Source organism: Filobasidium floriforme, assembly GCF_021052385.1.
Source record: "Filobasidium floriforme strain CBS 6241 chromosome Unknown HD553scaffold_36, whole genome shotgun sequence".
NCBI lineage: Eukaryota > Fungi > Basidiomycota > Tremellomycetes > Filobasidiales > Filobasidiaceae > Filobasidium > Filobasidium floriforme.
Window position 1 is genome coordinate 2,351 of NW_025763657.1, and position 16,130 is coordinate 18,480.

Below are 16,130 nucleotides of genomic sequence, written 5' to 3' on the forward strand. Positions count from 1 at the left end.
AGCAGTGGGTGTGTTCGGTTAGTAGTGACGTCGTGATGGCGATGGGAATATGGATGGGTATACGTCGAGATTGGTAGGCCATATAGGCATCGGCGGAGGAGTGGGGAGTGGGGGGCAGATGCGCCGGGTGCGAGGTCCATGGTCTCTAGTGAGGGAGGTGCAGCCGATGGCGGAAGGAGAGTACGTACCGTGAACGTTGGTGGGAGAAGTGGGAGGGAAGACCCAACGGCGGTGGGGTTGGTATGAGTGCAGGAGACGATGCGGCGAAGGGGTTCGTGATAAATGAGCTGGGCGAGCGGCGGGGGGTATGAAGCGACAGGGCAGAACCCAGCGTCGGAGGGGGTGTTGTTAGGTGAGATGGCAGGGGAAGGATCTAGCCATGCGCCGGAGGGTCGATGAGGGCTTGGTAGGAAGTTCGCAGAGTTCGGACAAAACAGTCAGTTCGCGAGAGTTCGGTTCGCGAGTGGCGAGCGAACTGGGGTTCGCGGGTTGGCAATGGAGGTAGGAAGTTGAGGGGGGTTCGCGCGCGAGGTGGGGACCGAACTGCTAGTAAAAAGGGAGTAGGACGCGACATTATACCATTAGGAGTCGAGCGGTCGAGCTGATCGCACGTGGCCCGTCATACAGTATGATCAGGCAGAATACCTCGCTCTGATGGACAAGTTTCGCGATCACGGGATCCCCTTGGCTGTCAGCGTGATCGATATGGATTGGCATCTGGTCGATGGAGCCGATCCAAAGTTCGGCAATGGTTGGACCGGTGAGCTGCCGGTGCATTCGACTCCACTCGGAAAAGGGCTCGGGTCGCTGACCGACTGCGACGCCGACCCAACCGCAGGCTATACATGGTACAAAGACTTGTTTCCCGACCCAGTCGCCTTTCTGACCGAACTGAAGCGGCGAAACCTCCGATCGACCCTCAATTTGCACCCCGCTCATGGCGTGCGTGCATTCGAGGAGCAGTACGGGGAAATGTGCCGTGTGCTGGGTAGATCGCCGGAGCAAGAGGATCCCATCGTATTCGATGTTTCGGACAAGGCGTTCATGGATGCGTATTTCGACGTGCTTCATCGCAAGCTCGAGAGGCAGGGTGTAGACACCGAGAACAATTGCAAGATGTGGGCATTGAACCACTACCATTACATGGATTCCGGCCTCGATGACAAGCGACGGATCACTTTTTCTCGGTTTGCCGGACCGGGAAGTCATCGATATCCCATCGGGTTGTCGGGCGATACAGTCATGAGCCGTGCGTCGCTGGATTTCCAGTCCGAATTCACGGCCACGGCTTCCAACATTGGCTATGGGCTCTGGAGTCACGACGTCGGGTGAGTCGGTTCCGAGCGCAATTCGAGCCGAGCCAAGAGAGGCTGAATGCTCGATTGACGTGGTTCCTCCACAGCGGACACGCCTTTGGTGCCAAAGACAACGAGTTGTACGCTCGATGGGTCCAGCTCGGGGTGTGGAGCCCGATCCTGCGCTTGCATTCGAACGAAAACATCTTCAATACCAAGGAGCCGTGGACTTTCAATCCCCAGACCTGCGCTGCGGTCACTCGATCGCTACAGTTGAGACACCGTCTGATCCCCTACCTCTACACGATGAACTATGTGGCAGCGACCGAGGCGGGTCCGCTCGTCAGACCAGTCTACTACGAACACCCCAGGGAAACCCCGTGTGTGGCCGGGTCCTACGAGTACAAGCGGCAGTTCTTTTTCGGTAGCGAATTGCTGATGATTCCCATCAGCGCTCGTACGGACTATGCTTTGGGTTGCAGTCAGGTCCGGGCATGGCTCCCACCGGGCGACTGGATCGACATCGAATCCGGCGCAACTTACAATGGCGGCCGGGAGATGCTCCTACATCGGACGCTAGAGACGTACCCCAGTCTTTGCCCGTCCGGGTTCCATCGTACCACTCGACGGCGCCGAGCAGTTGGGAAACGGAAGCGACAACCCGGACACGTTCGAGGTCCTCGTCGTTGTCGGTGCAAACGGTCGATTTATCATGCACGAGGATGATGGGAACGGAAAGACTGTGGATAAAGTCGTCGCTCAAACGACGACCATCGAATACCATCAGGCTGAAGAACGGCTCGTCATTATGGACGGTTCCAACACCCCTAGGACTTGGCGAGTCCGCCTCCTCGGTCATACAGGCACGATCGCCGAGCAGGATCGTTCAAACACTCGCACGGGAGCCGAAGGTAACGGCCTACTGATCAACCTGTCTCCGAGCTCGACGGGAACCTTCGAGCTGCATCTCGGTCCCAATCCGATACGTAGACCGATCTCACCATATCCCATAATCTACAACCTAAGTGCAGGAGCGCAAATCGAATACGAGAGCAAGAGCAACTTGTGGACGGCGGTCAACGCGGCAACTCTTCCGGCAAAAGTCACGGGTGTGCAGGCACTCGAGCTCGAGGGGCATGTGCAGGCAGCGATCATCGAAATGTTACTGGCGGATGACAGGTTGTAAGAGAGCGCGGCTTTGGTGATTGTGCTCGTTGGTGCGGACCTTCATGGGAACATATCATCAAGCTTGTGACATCATTACCGGAACGTGGACGACGACAAACTCGGCGTCGTAGCTACAAAGAAGACACAGAACTACCGACGATCGCAAGACGAGACCCACGCGCGTTTCGCGATTCAGTCCGATGCCTCGGTCAAACCCTAGCATACCCACTATCGACGCCTCGAGTACTCAGCCCCCGTATTTCAATTCTTGCTGCTGCTGCCCTCCTGACGCCGACGTTTTTCGACAAACTCGCGAAGGAGATCGTAACACATCTTGTAGCAACGATCTTCTTCTGGCGTGAACTTTCCGGTCATGTCTTCCTTTTCCAGCTGATCCTTCATTGCCATGCGAGCAACCTTTATGGTCTTCACGAAAGTTTCGACCATTTCGACCCAATCCTCGTCTGGGGAGATGGTTTCTGCGATCTAATTGAGCGATCGATCAGCGACGTGTAACCCCTAAAAAAATCTCGCCAGGCGCATCAGCCTGGCGCAAGAGACACATACCTCGGTGAGATCGGCTTTCCACGCCGACTTCTTTTCGGTATCGGATTCCAACATTTCGATGACGGCGTCGTTTGTGCGTTTGTCATTGTGCGTCGCCTTACACGCCTACAGAAAGTCACGCCCGAACGTCACATGAAGATCGATACCGCGCGCACATCGTAGGAACCGGACTCACTTGAAATATCAGCAGGTACATGAACGACTCGAGATCATCGATGTAGCGATGTCGAGCCCGTAACATTTGCAACTTTAAATCTTCCAATTCCGCCGCTTCCATTTCCTCGAACTCGGGGTTCCCTTGGGCGGTCTTGGGGAAACGGTTTCGCTTCTTTTGCTTCTTGGTGTACTCTCGGATCAGCGACGCCGTGTCGATAACGGCAAGACATCGAAACCAAGCCGTTCCGGAACGCATGTCGTCCAGGCAGAGAGACTGCCACCCGGACAGGGCACCGTCGTTGCGAGACTGATCACGCCTCTTGTTTTCGTGGCGAGCGTTGCCGTAGTCGATAAGGAAGCCTCGCAGAGTGCCGTCCCGAAGTCGACGGAATAGGACGTTGCCCTCGCTCCAGTCACGAAAGTGGATGTTGCAAGTGGCGGCGTAGTACCCGTGGCCGAGGGCGTCGAGATGGATTTCGCAAACCTCGAGCAGACTGAACGTTTGCTCGGGGCGGGGGTCGACCGTTTCCCCGACGGGTCCGTGCATCGCGAATACGGCAAGCTCAAGGTGCGTAAGGGGTTCAACGAGGTCGCTTGGCGCTTCACCGACGGTCAGTCCTGCTTCTTTCGGTAGGCGTCTCGTCTGCTGGTGTTCACCTTGGCCGACATCGACCATTCCGAGTGGGACCGGGATGTCTTTCAAGATCGCCGCTCGCGTCGCCTCGTCGATCTGGTAGAACAAGCTGTCGCTCCGAGGCGACTCGGGATGCAGGCAAGTCACCATGTTGTATTCGTGATGCACAAGTCCGCTCGGCAGATAGGCGGCTTTGACGATCGTAGTCTTCTCCTCTGTCGCGGCCTCGGCCTGTTCGCCTCCGACGCCCGAGAGCCGAGTCTCACCAGACCATATAGTGGACCGTCTGCCAAAGATGGATCTCAGGGTATACTCTTGTCGATATCCGGCGACCCATTCCCAGCGTCGTACGGAGGATCGATCCGTCTCGGGTCCCAAACCTCGTGTGGAGAACGAGTGGGGATCGGGCTTCCACTGCTGCAGTGCCTGATCGGGCGCTCCCATGAAGAACGCTACGATCTTGACAATCTCGCCAAGGTGTTCCTCGTTGGCGAGGTCCCATACACGGCTGGTTGCCCATGAGAAGGAATCCGCAAAGTAGAGCCTGACGAGGGTACCGGTAACCGTCATGGTGGTAACGCGATTGGCTATGCTATGATTGTAGCTAGAAATCTCCTGTTGACCCGCGGCGGCGAGAGGTACATGGATGCTCGTCTCAGTATCACTCTAGCGAAGGAAGCTCTGGGATTGCGACACGAGAGGATAGGACACGGTCAGACTTGCCGCAAATCGGATCGCCCTCCCGATGATGGCGTCTTTCGGATCCCCGTGTGCCTTGAAATCACAAGTCGGATCTTTCCTGACCTCTACCAACACCCCGATATTGTCGGACTGGAATATCGGGTCGGAACCTTTGGTAGCTGCTACTAGTCGTCAGACGACCAGGTATGGTCATGTATCAAGCTCAGCGGTGTATCACTCGGGCGACGCACACCAAACGTCGATCCGGCTTACCCTTGCGCTTGACCCCAGAGACGACAGGACTGCCCTCCTTCTTCTCCTTGACCCCGGGTGAGATGCAGCCGAAAAAGTCGGGTTTATAGACCTTGAGCCTATCGACCGCATCCCTCGGAACCGATGCACTGATGCGAATCGGTACGGTCCCAGAACCAGCGAACGCCAACGTAGAGTCGACGTCTTGGGCTGCCGAGGGTTCGTTCGGCTGGTCCACGCCCGTCGTCCTGGCTTCCAACGATTTCAGAAACTCTGCTCCCATCGCGTTGAGCGCCTTGATCAAGAGACTCGACACGGTATCCTCGTGCGGCTTCTTGGCACTGATCGGCTTGAGTTTCTTCGTGGCTGTTCCCGCTGATGTCGACCCTTGGTCCTTCCCGGCTCGCCTCTTTTTACCCTCTCCCGTTGGCTTAGGTACGGGCCGGCGATAGACTGACAAGAACCTCTCCAGATCCTTGCACATTCCGTTCCGACAGGTCTGGGCGGTCTCTTTGATAGCGTCGAAGAGATCGGGAGCTTCCTCTGGTTCGCAGACGAGATCGACGAAACGAGTATCGAAGCGTTTGAGAGATTCGTCCAACAGTTCGGCCTCGAGATCCCTGGCTTTGTAATAACGTTCGGTATGTCGTTGTTGTGCGTTGTTCCCCTCACCCTTCATCGGGGTCTCGTTCAGGCCAAAGGCCGCCAGGCGGACACCGGGCGTGACTGGTACTCTACGTTCGAGCTTGGGGTCGGGTAGACCGATCATGATGGTCCGACCGTATCGTTTAGAGAGGAAAGGATAGTTTTGTCCGATAGCTTCCAGCGTGAACTGATTGGCGCCCTTGTCCTGTTCGAAATCGCCGTCCACCGCGGGTTTGGAAACGATCTTGAAACGTTTGGCGTGCAGACCCGCAGGTGTAAACCTAAAACCAGGCTGTTCTCGTGATCAGAAGCCAGAGATGACAAGGCAGGAAAGACGCTTTAGCGGTCTAGTCCGACCATTTGCAAGACGGGGTACGAGAAAGAGAGACAGAGGGAAAACGAGAGCGAGAGAGAGAGAGAGCGAGAGAGAGACACGATACATCCGACGTACCTCTGCTGCACCCGAGATGGGGGGCGGATCTTTGCTGAGATAAGAGAGATCTTCGTCCTCACTCCCATCGGACATCTCGTCTTCGCCTGTTAGGTTTCCCGTATCCATAACAGAGTCGTCCTCCTCTTTGCGCTCCGGGTTGCCTTCGGGCTCTTTCCCCGGTTCCGACATAGGTCAGGTTTGGGTTCGAGGTGATTGGGGATGATGATCGACGTTCGGTTGACTGCTTGCGAGGAGGGGGACGCGACGATGATCAGTCGACAAGGAATCATGGCAAGTGGTATCGGCAGAGAGTATGTCGACGACGACGACGACTTACAAAGGAAGATTTGTGATGTGTGATGCTGCTCCCGCTGAGAACCCCACCCGAACGGTCGTCGTTGTTATTGTTGTCGTTGTTGTTGTCGTTATTGGTTGTGTGCGAGAAATTGATGGTCGTGTGTGGCAAGGGGCGTGTAACAGATGGAAGAGATGATGTAGTAGATACGAGCAAGTAGTACAATCAGGAAGGTCGTTAGGAGCTAGGAGGGGGATCAGAGGGTGGTGTTATGGTTATGAGTATGTATCAACAACGAGCGCAACGTACATCATCACCATCATCATCGATGACCCTGAGAGACGAGGAGGACGCGCGCGCCCGGACATCGGGGTGAGGTTTTCCATGTCCGTAGCTACCTCCCACGCTTAGCTTCCGGTTCGGTACCGCTTCACCACACCCGTGTCCTGATGATACGATTTGTCGAGTTGCAGTACTTGCAAGCTTGTCTCCTTCTGGAGCTCAGCGATCCACGCACGGGATGTGATGGGATTCAAAACTTGCTGCATCGTTCATGACGGGACCTTGACCAACAGTTTCGAAAGGCGTCTCTTGATGTCATCCCGCAGGTCGGTTTCACAAGCTCCAATTCTGACAGATTGTTCTAGGCGGTCGACGATGATCTGGGAGTAGAGCTCATCCACCCTTTCCGAGTGTTGAGGAAGGGGAATCAGGCGGGAGGTTTGATGATGCGGTGGCTCCATGTCGTTGACCTGTGCGCCTTTTACACCTTCGGTGATGCGTAGAATCGGGCCGGGCCACGACGATCGTAAGAAGGATTTCGTGATGATCTATTCCGTCTGTATGTGTCTGTGTATGTATCTGTGAATGATGTATGATGAGATCGATGAATGTTAGGGAAATGATCGAGATGATCGAGATGACGAGGACGACGAGTGAAGGGCCGGGGGGCGGTGCAGGGGAAGCGGACATCGGACGATCTTGACCCGGGGCGAACATCCAAACATCATCCACACCGTAAAGTCATCGAGAGTCGAGAGATGGTAGGAAACAATCGCAAAAAAAAGAACGGAATCTCTATGGTGATATAAGAAGAAACACGACATCCGCCCTACAAAAAACGCCTCGACAAAAGACCCTCTCCTCCCCCCACTACACCTCGGCCGGCCCCTGTTTCCGCGATGACGACGACTTGTCCGTCCCTGTTCCCACCTTTCTGACCGCCTCCTCGGCCTGTTTCCTGATGACCTCCTCCTCGTCCTTGTTCCGATGACGACGTGTCGGTGCGGTCCGTCGACGGAAAAGCCGACTGCCCGAAGGCGTGCCCTCGAGCCCGCCGTGGAAGGGTGGATTGTCGATGATGATCACGCCCGGTGGAGTTTGAGTTTGAGCTTCCCGAGCGCTCGCCGGCGGCTTGGTATCGTTTGACGAGACCACTCGGGAAGTCCTCGACGTTCGCCTGACTGACAAGGCAGCTCGTAGTCCGCCTCCCGTTCGAGGTTTCGCTGGCGAGCCGGCTCCAGATTTGGTACGCTCGAGCTCGACCGAAGATCGTTCCGAGTGATACTCTTGCACGATCGGGATCGCACGCGGGCTCTTGCGGTCCATGACCGTCCTGCTCCGGTTGATGACGCCGTTCGGTCCGATGCTTGCTTGAAGACGCGTAGGGTCTTCCGTCTTGATGTAGTAGCCCCCAACCGGCGCTTCATCGTCCGAGTCTGAGGGGATCATCAGGTCTGTATCGGCCCGTACAGGTGCAGGAGGTCGAGGTGGAGCGGGCGAGGTAGGTGCCTTGGTCGGCTCGCGGCTGGTGATCCGTTCGACGGGCTGCTTGTCGGTCGTCGCTGGTTCTTCCACGACGACGGCCGGGGTCGCCGTGGCTGGAGCGACGTTCTGCTCGGCCTCATCTCGAGTGCTTTGCGAGGTCAAGACCGACGTCGCAGGATGAAAGACGTCCGAGCTCGACGCCGCCGCGTCAGAGCTGCGCGAGGCGATGGGTTCCTGCACGCACAGTCAGACGTCAGCTTTGTACCCAGAGACGAAACCCCTTAGCTTCGTGCGACTCACCAACTGCATGCCCAGCAAAAAGTGATCCTGATGTTCGATCAAGAACTCGAGCACCGCTTGACTGAGCGTATGCTCGGCCGGTCTCATCTGGTGTTCGGTGTGCGAGATGATTCCAGGTTGGAAGATGACCGCCAGGTCTGTGTCGACGCGTGAGGTTACAACGTCATTCAGCGCTCGGGCCAAGCAGAAAAGCCTCGCCTCGAACTCACTCGGCGCGGTCATCAAGTTGACCTCGGATTTCCTCGCAAACACGCTCAACAGGTCGAGCACGTACAGCAGCAGGTACTGGTTCGGCTTGGGCATCCTGGCGATCAGGTTCTGGTACGTCTTGATCGTCTCGTCGAGCGAGTTTTCACCCGGAGGCGTGTGTTCCCGGCAGGCGACTGTCGAGCAGCGAGGTCGGTCAGGCGCCGAACGCAATGGATCATCATACAAAACCGCGACTTACGCAGGTTGTTTCGGAACTATCGCCAGGCGCAATCAGGTCACAACGTCAGCTCGAGAACCCGCGATGATGACCCACGACCACCTCCGCCTCACCTCGTGGTACAATTCGTGCGGAACGATCGGCTCTGGCATCTGGGTCAAGTATCGCCTCAAGATGGTCGCCACGTCGTGCGTCGTATACGTCGTCTTTTTCCAGTCCAAATTTTTGCCGTACTATGAGGTCGAGCAGCAAGAATAGGCCAAAACATCGAATGGGTCAGCTCTGTAAGGCTATCAAAAAAGGAGTCTGACCACCGATGTAGCTCAAATCCCGCGACCCACCTTGGGCGGGTTATCAAAGACGGCCTGCAACTCTTTCATCCTCTTGGCCGACCCGGACACTCGGAAAGTCCCAGGGACCTCGGTGGCCGTGTCCTTCAAGTAGAGTCCGCACTTGGCGACGACGACGGGGACGTACCTACAATGTACCAAAAAAACCAAAAAAAAAGGGTCGGATCAGCCAACTTCATCCTGACCCGACCGACTTGTCTCGTCTGTCCGACCCGGATTCGACCCCACGGCGACTCACCCCCAGATATACAACCCCCCATCCGGTCTCGCCGTCGAGATCTGCACGCTCGCATACTCCAAGCTCTTCAACAACGGCTGAGCAAAGACGTCCCCCTCCGGCACAGTCTCTGCTAGGTAATTATACCCTTCCCCCCCCACGCTGGATTTCCTGCCCCTCAAATTCAAGCCTTCGCCTTGTAACCCTACGCTGCCTTTCCGGAGCCTCATCCCCAGTCCGCCCGAGGTGTTCTGATCAGACGGGGTATCTCTGGTGGCTCCAGTCGATGTACCCGCAGTCGTTGCGGTACTCCCTGGCGTAGGGTTCCCACCGTGCCCACCGGAAGACGTGCTAGCAAGACCATTCCCCGCACCATTCCCACTCGTGGTAGCAATATTATTGTTGTTGTTGCTACTGCCAGAACCGCCCCCGGAGAACCCTTTCCACCACGTCTTCAAGCTCATCGTCGTCTTCTCCTTTTCCTTCTCTTTCGCCTGCTGCTGTTGTTGCTGTTGTTGTTTGGTCGAGGAAGACGTTGCGAACTGCAACGAAGGTCCTGGAATTGAAGCTGGAGGACCCGGAGTGGTGGTCGTCGTGGTCGTGGTCGTTGTAGGAGGAGGTACGGGTGCGGGCACAGCCGAAGTAGGCTGAGAGGTAGAGGCAGAAGTCGTATTCGCCGAAGATCCGACCACACCTGCACTAGCTTCACCGATTTCACCTGCACCTGCACCTGCACCTGCACCAATGGATTCAACCACCTCCTTGTTCTCCTCTGCGTTGACCTCGTCCTTCTCATCATCCCCATCGTCATCCCCATCCCCATCGTCCCCATCCCGTTCCTTGCCGTCCACCCTAGTCATAGCAGTGACGAAACTCTCCGTCCGTCCGGGTACCAAATAATCGTCCTTCAAGCTCTCCCTCAAATCCTCCCTCCTACTTCCTGAAGGGCTTAACAACGCCCCCTCTACATCCACCTCTCCGCCCGACCCCCTTGCCCCTCCCTCTCCCCCTGTCGGCCCATGCGCATGCGTATAAACAACCGTCCTCCTAATAGTCGTCCCTAAGAGATCCCCGTGATCCCCCAACCTCGCTTGGACGGCCGGGTCGATAGGTCCTAGTAGTACGGCCTCGTCCGCCTTGGCTTTGGCCCTGATCCTCGCTTGTTCTGCTTGTTCTGCTTGTTCTGCTCGGTGTGCTTGTTCTGCTTTGTCTGCTTCGTTCTCTGAAGGGTCGGTTGGAGGGTCGCTTGGAGGGTTGGTGTGATTGTGATCAAGATTTTCCGACGAGGGTAGTTGTTGTTCTTGTTGTTGTTGTGCTTGCGGTTGAGTTTCAGGCATATCGCCAGAGGTAGTCGGAGTCGTAGAGGTAGAAGTAGTCGTAGTGTTACTGGCAGGTTCGTTATCTCGTTCTCGTTCTCTTGCTTGGTCCGCCATAGTCTCTGCTCCGTAAGCTAGTCCCGATCGACTACTCGTTCTATAGCTGTAGTATGTCTATAAGCTATAATACGTATGGTCCTATCTTCGAGCGTAGGCTAGGTAGTGATCCAGATCCAGGTCTAGTTCTAAGTCGATGTCGCCGTCGCCTGTCGTTGATGGTTATCAAGAGGAGAAAGGGCGAGTGCGAGTGTGACGTGATGTGATTGTGATCTCGCGTTGAATCCGGGGGAGGTTTCGACTTCGACTTGCGGCCTGTTTTCGATGATCGATGGCGGTTCTCTGACCGATATCGAATACTAGACTGAACGTACTGAACAGACCTTGCTCTAGCTCTAGTCTGAATGTCCGTGGTTGTGAAGATGGATGATTATCGATGTCGAGTGAGATTCGGGCCGACTTTCCCAGCTCGAGAGTCGAAGGTCGATGACGTCTTGCTCCCTGGAGTTCGACGCGTCGCGCGGTGTGTTGGCCCAAAGAGGAAATGAACGATTCACACACACACACAGCAGCAGATACTCATCGACATCCCAGGATCGATGTCGTCCAAGTCAAATATCTATCTCATACACACAAGACAGCTAACGATCCTCTGATCTCCTGAGGACTCGGTGCAGTCACCCTGTGTCTGCGTAGCGGGTCGTCTCGTTCTCGTCCCGAGATCCGAGCGGGTTCATCGTAGGACGGGCTCAGAAAGAGAACCTCTGATCTTTCTGATAACCCTCTTCGGGCAAGTCCGCGATCTACTACGCGCTCTGTTTCTGCGCAGCTTTGCGATCGGATTCGACTTGTTCTTGAATTCTTGACAGTAGTACAGTCGGCTTTCGTTTCGACCGCGGATGTCAAAGTCTCTGGATCTCAGGATGGTCTCACATTTACCCCTGGATCCTGACAACCAGTCCTAAAATCATGCGCTTATAATTGGCTCAGTACGGTGCCTCTCGGGACAACATCTCTCGTCAGAGGCTCGTACAGTACTCGTTTGTTGAAACGCGAAACGCGATGACGAATCATGTGACCATCTGAAACCGCGCTCGTGATCAACGCAAAATATCTACCTCGTACCTTGATTACAGTAATAATGTACTCATATCTCGTGAGCCTGAGCACAGACTATGATTTAAAAACTGGCCAGCTCGAAGTATGATCGCAGTGTATCTGCTCCTCTCTGTTGGCCGTACACGTCGTCCGCTTAGAACGTCGGCCAGTCCGCAGTTCTCGAAACTCCGAGACTTGGAACCTTTGATACCTCGCGCTCCCTAATCAAAGCGATCAACGGAAACGCGCTGTAGGAGAACTTTGCCTCATCGGAAGGGTCTTCTTGTGCCTCGATAAAAAGTTCGTTCTTACGTTCTCGAGCGATCATACACCATGCAGCGCTCAAGCCCAAGCCCCAGCCCGAGCTCAAATCCAAATCCAAGTGATTCTTTTTTAAAAAAGAGTAGAAAGGAATATACTCGAGTACAGTAGTATGGTCAGATCGACCGAGTTCGCTTACAACCCAATCACATACCACTAGCTGAGAACTCGACGAGCTTCAAGAGTAGCGCTCGAAAAGCTCCTTGTGCCGATTGCTTACGCACTGATATGCTCGTGGCGCTTATCGCGCCTTCCGTTGTACATACTAGTATTACTGGTAGCATCCGAGAGTCTCGTGGAGACTGGATGTACCTTAGAATTTAGGACACAGTACCTTTCTCGATCCATCGTAGATTGCAGAATCTACATAGCTTCCTGTAGTCAATGTGACGGTGGGTGAATGGCTGTCAGTAGGTGTCAGGGATCAGTAATCCGATCGCCGAGTTTACAATACCATGATAACTGTGGCGCTTTTGAAAAAGATTTTACGCCTCGCTCTGCGGTGAGCTTGCCGGTGGCGATGGTAATTGTGTCGTACAGGGCCATACAGTAGCATAATTCTCCGGCTTGCCGCTATGCAGCATAATTTTATCAGAACAAAGGGAAGGGAGACGGTTCAAGTATGTGTGGAAGGCGATGATATTGAGAGATACAGATACAAAGGTCTTTCGTCCACGCCATAGACCACACAGTACGAGCCATGTGAATCGATACGAATCGAAGCAACCCCTAAGCCAGCGTGCGCGTTGCGGACTTCTGCTACTGGTACGATACAGGAGGACTCTAAGAACCCATGATTCGGTTGGACTTGAAGAGACTACAACCGGCAACTCTGTCTGTTCGTTGCCAGATGACCAACAAGTTAGTGTCTACAGTCGGACAACCATCTCCAGCTCACCCTACAAGACTCGCCGAAACGAACCACTGGACTCGACGACTCGGATCATTCTCGCCCCACATCACAACAGGCGAACGATCCCACGCGCTTAACGACCGTCACGCCACAGCGAATTGAACGTGGAACATGCCCAAAGGTCAGTGTCGCGACACATAGCATCGTGGCTTGTTTCTAAAGTCCAGTCGGACGATCGCTCGATGCCAGCGTCTTTTTGCTCAAAGTGGTAAGGCAACCTCACAAGTGTGAGATGACCCGGTCGAATGACCTAAAAGCTCTTTTTGTTCTCTGGATATCTGGATGTCGCAGGCGTCCGATGCGAGGTGCGACAGTTGCGATATCCGTCATGTCGTGCTAGATATTGTCTCCTTTGTTCCTCAACCGTCAAGAACCAAGACCTGGGCCAGTATATAAGCTGCGCCTGTCGGCCGTCTCTACAAGCTCATAACGCTCATCTCACAGGATCGATCGATATATCAGCATCCGACTACAACTACAATGTCCGACCTGCCTCGATCTATCTACGACAGGACTACCAACCACCTCAAAGATGCCCTCAGGCAGCTTGAATTCGCAGTTCGCCTTCCCGGATACGAAGGTTTCAAGAGACTCCGCTGGAAGATTCGTAAGGACGGACGCTCTGACACCTATCTCCGAGCGGAAGCCCAGCACAACCCTTCGCACCTTATGAACGCATTCGGACCTGACTATGGCTATGTGACGATCCGCCAGTTGGTCGGCCTGTTTGGGGACAGACTCCCTCCCTGGCTCTGGTCAGAACTTTCAGAGGAGGACAAGAGATTGGCAAGCTCCACGTTCGAAGACCAGGTCCAGAACACCAACGTGGGTATCTTCTGATCAGATCTACCTTGTCTATCGCCCACATACTCAGCTTACGATTCTCGCAAATGAACAGATCGCGCAATTGTGGGGCCGTTCTCTAAGGGAATGCGCTGATAGCGTGTCGATGCCTCTCTCCGATGTCGAGTCGCTGGTGATCGAAAGTCTTCTCAGGCATCGCGAGGTCCTCTTCTCTTTCATCGCCTCGCGCGTGGAATCTGCCGAAGATGAGAACAGAAGCATCTCCTCTCAGAGCCAAGCACGATGAACCTGGTCCGAGTCCGTTCTCACGCTGACGAGTCTTGATCCAGGTTGTACATTTCGCAGATGTTGTACTGTCAGATAAGACGTCGTGTCCGATGTCATCCCATCGCCATTGGCGCCGATCATATGGGGAGTTAGGGTGGGTCGGGTGACTGATCACATTACTCGTCAGGTCATCCGAAAGAGATCGCTTTGATAGCGGTTGAGATGGTGACTTGATAGGACTGATGTACGTGGTCATTGTTTTCGAGTATTTGCTAAGTCGTTGTGATGGCCTGGCGGTCTGTCCAAATCCTATCGTCGCACGACGTAACCTCGACTCCCTTTGTAGTCCGACATTGGAGAAGCTCAAGTCTCGAAAAGATCAGCCTACATCAGCCGCGCCAGCTTGTTCGCCGCCGCCGCCCTCCTTTCTCCTGCAAGCGTGAAGAACCTGATGAAGATGCAGCATATAAGTAGCGCTATATGTCGGTAGTTCCCTGTCAGGACGAATCCTCTCGACCACTGCAAGCCAAACCTCGAGTCACCTTCCTCTTGCTTATCTACGCCATCATGTCAACCGTCCCACAATACACTTATCAGACAGGCAAGAAACATCTGCGTGACGTCCTCTCTCAGCCCAAGTTTGAAGTGCGCGCCAACGAGAACAAGCCCTATCGGCCTGTCCACTGGGTGACTGTCAAGTCGAAGAGATTGCCTCATACCGAATGGAAGGCTATTCCTCAACCTTTCGCTCACGATGAGGACAACCAGCCCTACACCAACTACACCTGGATGACGATCGAGAAGTTGGTCAAGATCTTTGGGTTGAACTTCCCGCCCTGGATCGCTGACAACCTCACCCGCGACGACAAGGAATTTGCCAAGGCAGAGTTTGAGAAGCTGGTCGAGGCGGCTGACGTGAGCGTTTGATATTCGGGCTTCATTACTCATGCTGAGATATCGAGGATTTTGCTCACCGCTATCCTTACAGATTGGCGACTTGGTCCTTCAAGCCATGACCAGGCACGCCGAGAGTACAGGGTCATCGGTAGACCGGGTCCGTTCCGTCATCACAGCCGTTTGGCTCCTTGATCCTTCTCGGGTTGACTCTATGGTCGCTGAGACCATTCAATATGCCAAGAATTCTGTGCCCACGGCAGAGCATAATCCCAGTGCCCCTTCTTCTGAAAGTCAGGGATTGTGATCTTGCCAGGTCTTTTGTTACGATGTTGCATCCGACTGGGCCCGAGGACTGCAGAGATTGTACTCTCGGACGAGATATCGGATTGTTGTTGAGGTGACTTCGTTCGTGTTCCGCTAGTCAAGCGACCATATACAGCATCCGTCGGGTTTTTTGTTGCTTGAATTACGGTAACGATTCATGATGCTTCTCGGTACTCAGGGTTCGTATATCCCATGACGTACTGTTTTATTTGTCGTCATCCTTTGTTTTTAGTTGCGAAGAACCTCGCAGAGGGAAGAAGCTACCGCTGCTTGACCTTCCAGGATGCGACGGCCGCAGCATACATCTGGTCAAGTTTCCAAGCGCTTCCTTTGTCCGACCTCTGAGCGACAGATTCCTGATCGTGAAGAAGCCTCGCATGTCTACCACTACAAATAGACGACGCTTTATCGGAAAGAGCCGCTGTAAGGGGATGACAGCTTTCCTTGTCGGCTGTCTCGAGGTCACTTTCACTTACCATGTCCACTTCATTGCCTCATTTAACCTACCAGCCTGGAGATGAACATCTCAAGCTTGCTCTTGCCCAGGAAGAATTCCAAGTACAACCAGAGAAAGACGAAGCCTATCGACACTTGAAATGGGAGAAGAGGTTTGCCGAGACCGATCTACCTGTCTGGAAAGCTATCCCTCAGGACGGTGACTGGGATGAATACAAGACTCTTTATGTGACGTATCGCTGGGTGACTGTGCCTCTGTTGGGAAGATTATTCGGTGCCGATGTACCTTTCGTGGATCGTCCTGACCGATGACGACAGAGCCTTGATTCGTGATTGGACAAAGTTCCTTGAAGACGACGATGCAGTGAGTCCTCTCGTCTATATTAATCGTAGCGATGCCCCAAACTGTGACCTTTCGTCATCGTACAGTCGTCAATGGGTCCCCTCCTCGCTGGAATCGAAGAATACGCTGAGTACAACGGTGATACCAC

The 16,130-nt window shown here is 54.4% G+C and overlaps 5 protein-coding genes across 5 annotated transcripts; 3 read left to right on the forward strand and 2 right to left on the reverse strand.

Moving 5' to 3' along the window:
• Positions 1 to 605: 605 nt before the first annotated feature.
• On the forward strand, positions 606 to 2,512 carry HD553DRAFT_320937 (glycosyl hydrolases family 31-domain-containing protein). Its single transcript, XM_046181196.1, has 3 exons — positions 606 to 760; positions 839 to 1,328; positions 1,403 to 2,512. Exons 1-3 carry the CDS (start codon positions 655 to 657, stop codon positions 2,019 to 2,021), a joined length of 1,215 nt encoding a protein of 404 aa, XP_046032343.1. The 5' UTR covers positions 606 to 654; the 3' UTR covers positions 2,022 to 2,512.
• On the reverse strand, positions 2,513 to 6,385 carry HD553DRAFT_320939 (uncharacterized protein). The gene is made up of 7 exons (XM_046181197.1): positions 6,168 to 6,385; positions 5,849 to 6,071; positions 4,774 to 5,689; positions 4,543 to 4,682; positions 3,205 to 4,434; positions 3,030 to 3,134; positions 2,513 to 2,948 (listed from the first exon to the last, which is right to left on the reverse strand). The coding sequence occupies exons 2-7, from the start codon at positions 6,017 to 6,019 to the stop codon at positions 2,724 to 2,726; spliced, it is 2,787 nt and encodes a 928-aa protein (XP_046032344.1). The 5' UTR covers positions 6,020 to 6,071; positions 6,168 to 6,385; the 3' UTR covers positions 2,513 to 2,723.
• A 1,753-nt stretch (positions 6,386 to 8,138) lies between these two features.
• Positions 8,139 to 9,416, reverse strand: HD553DRAFT_278694 (Rho GTPase activation protein; the record flags this gene model as incomplete). Its single annotated transcript, XM_046178065.1, has 5 exons — positions 8,139 to 8,329; positions 8,402 to 8,528; positions 8,712 to 8,852; positions 8,961 to 9,096; positions 9,208 to 9,416. The coding sequence occupies 5 exons, from the start codon at positions 9,414 to 9,416 to the stop codon at positions 8,139 to 8,141; spliced, it is 804 nt and encodes a 267-aa protein (XP_046032345.1).
• A 3,955-nt stretch (positions 9,417 to 13,371) lies between these two features.
• HD553DRAFT_346733 (uncharacterized protein) lies at positions 13,372 to 13,981 on the forward strand (the record flags this gene model as incomplete). Its single annotated transcript, XM_046183233.1, has 2 exons — positions 13,372 to 13,716; positions 13,790 to 13,981. 2 exons carry the CDS (start codon positions 13,372 to 13,374, stop codon positions 13,979 to 13,981), a joined length of 537 nt encoding a protein of 178 aa, XP_046032346.1.
• Positions 13,982 to 14,503: 522 nt separating this feature from the next.
• Positions 14,504 to 15,163, forward strand: HD553DRAFT_353451 (uncharacterized protein; the record flags this gene model as incomplete). The annotated part of the gene is made up of 2 exons (XM_046183772.1): positions 14,504 to 14,877; positions 14,951 to 15,163. The coding sequence occupies exons 1-2, from the start codon at positions 14,530 to 14,532 to the stop codon at positions 15,161 to 15,163; spliced, it is 561 nt and encodes a 186-aa protein (XP_046032347.1). The 5' UTR covers positions 14,504 to 14,529.
• Between the last annotated feature and the right edge of the window lie 967 nt (positions 15,164 to 16,130).